Source organism: Pyrus communis, chromosome 9 (genome assembly GCF_963583255.1).
Source record: "Pyrus communis chromosome 9, drPyrComm1.1, whole genome shotgun sequence".
In the NCBI taxonomy this organism is placed as follows: domain Eukaryota; kingdom Viridiplantae; phylum Streptophyta; class Magnoliopsida; order Rosales; family Rosaceae; genus Pyrus; species Pyrus communis.
This window is the reverse complement of record NC_084811.1, coordinates 8,602,510-8,604,877: the sequence shown is the minus strand read 5'-3', so window position 1 is coordinate 8,604,877 and position 2,368 is coordinate 8,602,510. Positions and strand designations below refer to the sequence as shown.

The 2,368-nt window shown below is 38.4% G+C and overlaps 1 protein-coding gene across 1 annotated transcript; it reads left to right on the top strand.

Moving 5' to 3' along the window:
• Nucleotides 1-1,537: 1,537 nt before the first annotated feature.
• LOC137744336 (RING-H2 finger protein ATL51-like) lies at nucleotides 1,538-2,149 on the top strand. Its single transcript, XM_068484174.1, has one exon. It carries the CDS (start codon nucleotides 1,538-1,540, stop codon nucleotides 2,147-2,149), a length of 612 nt encoding a protein of 203 aa, XP_068340275.1.
• Nucleotides 2,150-2,368: the final 219 nt, after the last annotated feature.

Here is a 2,368-nt window from a genome sequence, read left to right as displayed (position 1 = left end):
CTACAAATTGGCTCGATACAACTCGAGTTCTGAACATATTTAGGTCAAAATAGAAGGGTAGAGAAGGCTAGAAAGGTGTTGGTACATGAAGAGAAAGTAATAGTGCAATACTGGCGATGCCTTGAGTATGTTCTAGGGTTGATTCTGTTTCAACTATATGTTTTACTTGGATTTGAATCCTCTCCTGACCTAATGGAGATGATCCTCCTGACCCATCATCGTGAGCCGTTGGATTTTTATCCAACGGCTACAAATAGGGGGTTCCTTTAAAGTTATAATAATTGTAGCCGTTGGATAAAAATCCAACGGTCCACGATGATGGATCAGGAGGATCCTCTCCATTGGCTCAGGAGAGGATCCAAATCCGTTTTACTTGTCACAAATTCTGGATTTGGATCCCATCCGAATCCAAATTGCGGGGATTCTAGGGATCCTCACATTATAATCATTCATCGTGTATTATGCAGTTAAAAATCATTTGAATTTTTTTATTTAAAACTAAATATAAATAGTACCTGATGAAAATTGACTGCACAATGTACGATAAATAGTTAAGAAGTAAAAATTCCTATCATCCCCACAAAGTAGATCGAGAGAGAATGCTCTTCCACAAATTCTAGCATCAAATCATGAAGATGTCCATATACTATCTAGTGTGGACCTCAAGGAATAAGCAATTAGAGGAAGAATGGCTGGCCCATGATCAAAAGGAATCTCCTTGGACCCATGTTACCAAAAATTAAAATAAAATAAAAAATAGGTTTTTTTACAAAATAATCTATAAAATTTGTATAACTTCTCATTTTAGTCTCTGAGATTTAAAATTGATAGATTTGTTCCCTGCGTTTGTCCACCATCAATCATTTTTGTCATTTTGTGAAAAATCTTCATTAAATAAAGATAAAATGACAAAAATACTCTCAATTTTTGTCAAATCATTTTGGCCTATTGTTTATTAAATTGAAGGTAGTTTTGTTATTTTAATCTTTATTTAACATAACTTTTCACGAAATGACCAAAATGATTGATGATGAACAATCTCAAGGACCACTTGTATTAATTTCAAATTCCAGAGATCAAAGTAAAGAGTTATGCAAATCTCAGTGATCATTTTAGCTTGAAAGCCTAAAAAAATAAAAGAAAGAAGCAGCGGCCGAATTGAACGAACAATTTTCACTTCTATCAGAGTTTGGGCTGGATCAAGTCACTACATGTTTGTGATGGACCAACTTAACTTGAATTGGGCTTCTTCACACCAAAACCCATAAGCTATTGACCGACAGCGTTGACTTAAATTCCATACTGTGTTGAATGCTACCTTGATGATATTTGATGTTCAAATGCTAACATTTATCCTTACACAAGTCAATATTTTTATATTATTCCTAATTATACTTGTAATAAAGTCATTTTCTTTTTATCCGTAACACCGACGTTTAAACTGAGCATATATTAAAGCCTTTATTTTGTCACAATGTCACAAGGCAAAATCTCAAATCTCTCCAGGTCACCTATAAAACAACAATGCCAATTTAACATGCCCAAATCCTCCTCTCCATCAGCCACCATCTTTATCTCTGATCTCTCCACCATGGCCGACGGAGAACCGCACCACGGATACCAACTCACCCCCGAACTCATCGGCCTACTGGGCGTTGCAGCCGGAGCCATAATTGTCACAACGTACCAACTCCTTGTCATCCACTTTTGTTGCAGCCAAATGCGCGAAGAAAACAACATACAACAAGAGCAAACACAACATGAACAACGTCGTCAATGGCATGACGTCAACCGAAACTTCAGATCAACAACTGCACGCAGCGTTAATTCGCCCTCCTACGAAAAGAGGATCCCAGTTTTGAAGTACACCAAGGAATGCAGTGAAGGAACCTGCGCCGTTTGTTTGTGTGAATTTACAGACGGCGAGGAAATCCGTTTGCTGCCGGAATGTGCACACTTGTTTCATGTGGGGTGCATTGACATGTGGCTCAGCTCACACTCTAACTGCCCTCTTTGTCGAACTGATATTATTCCTAGACGAGCACCGCTACACGTTGTTCCTCCTCCGCAAGATGTTGAGGCTCCTCCTCCGCAGAATGCTTTGCCTGCACCACATGTTGTGATACTGATGACAAGTGTTGGAGTATGAGTACTTGTTCTGTGGAGTCATGGATTGATGGCTTTTATTTTGAGTTGATTAAGCCACTTTTGTTGAAGGAGTGTGTGCAATTAGACTGAACTCAAATTAGTGGAGGTTTCATGTAAGGGTTGTGATTTTGACGCTCCAATTTAGCTTCTGATACTGTGACTTACGTAACTATACACTCGTAATGAGAGTGACAAAACCTCAAACGAAAGTGGAGTTTTC

Coding starts and splice junctions, on each gene's coding strand:
- LOC137744336 (XM_068484174.1), top strand. CDS start 1,538: ATGCCCAAATCCTCCTCTCCATCAGCCACCATCTTTATCTCTGATCTC.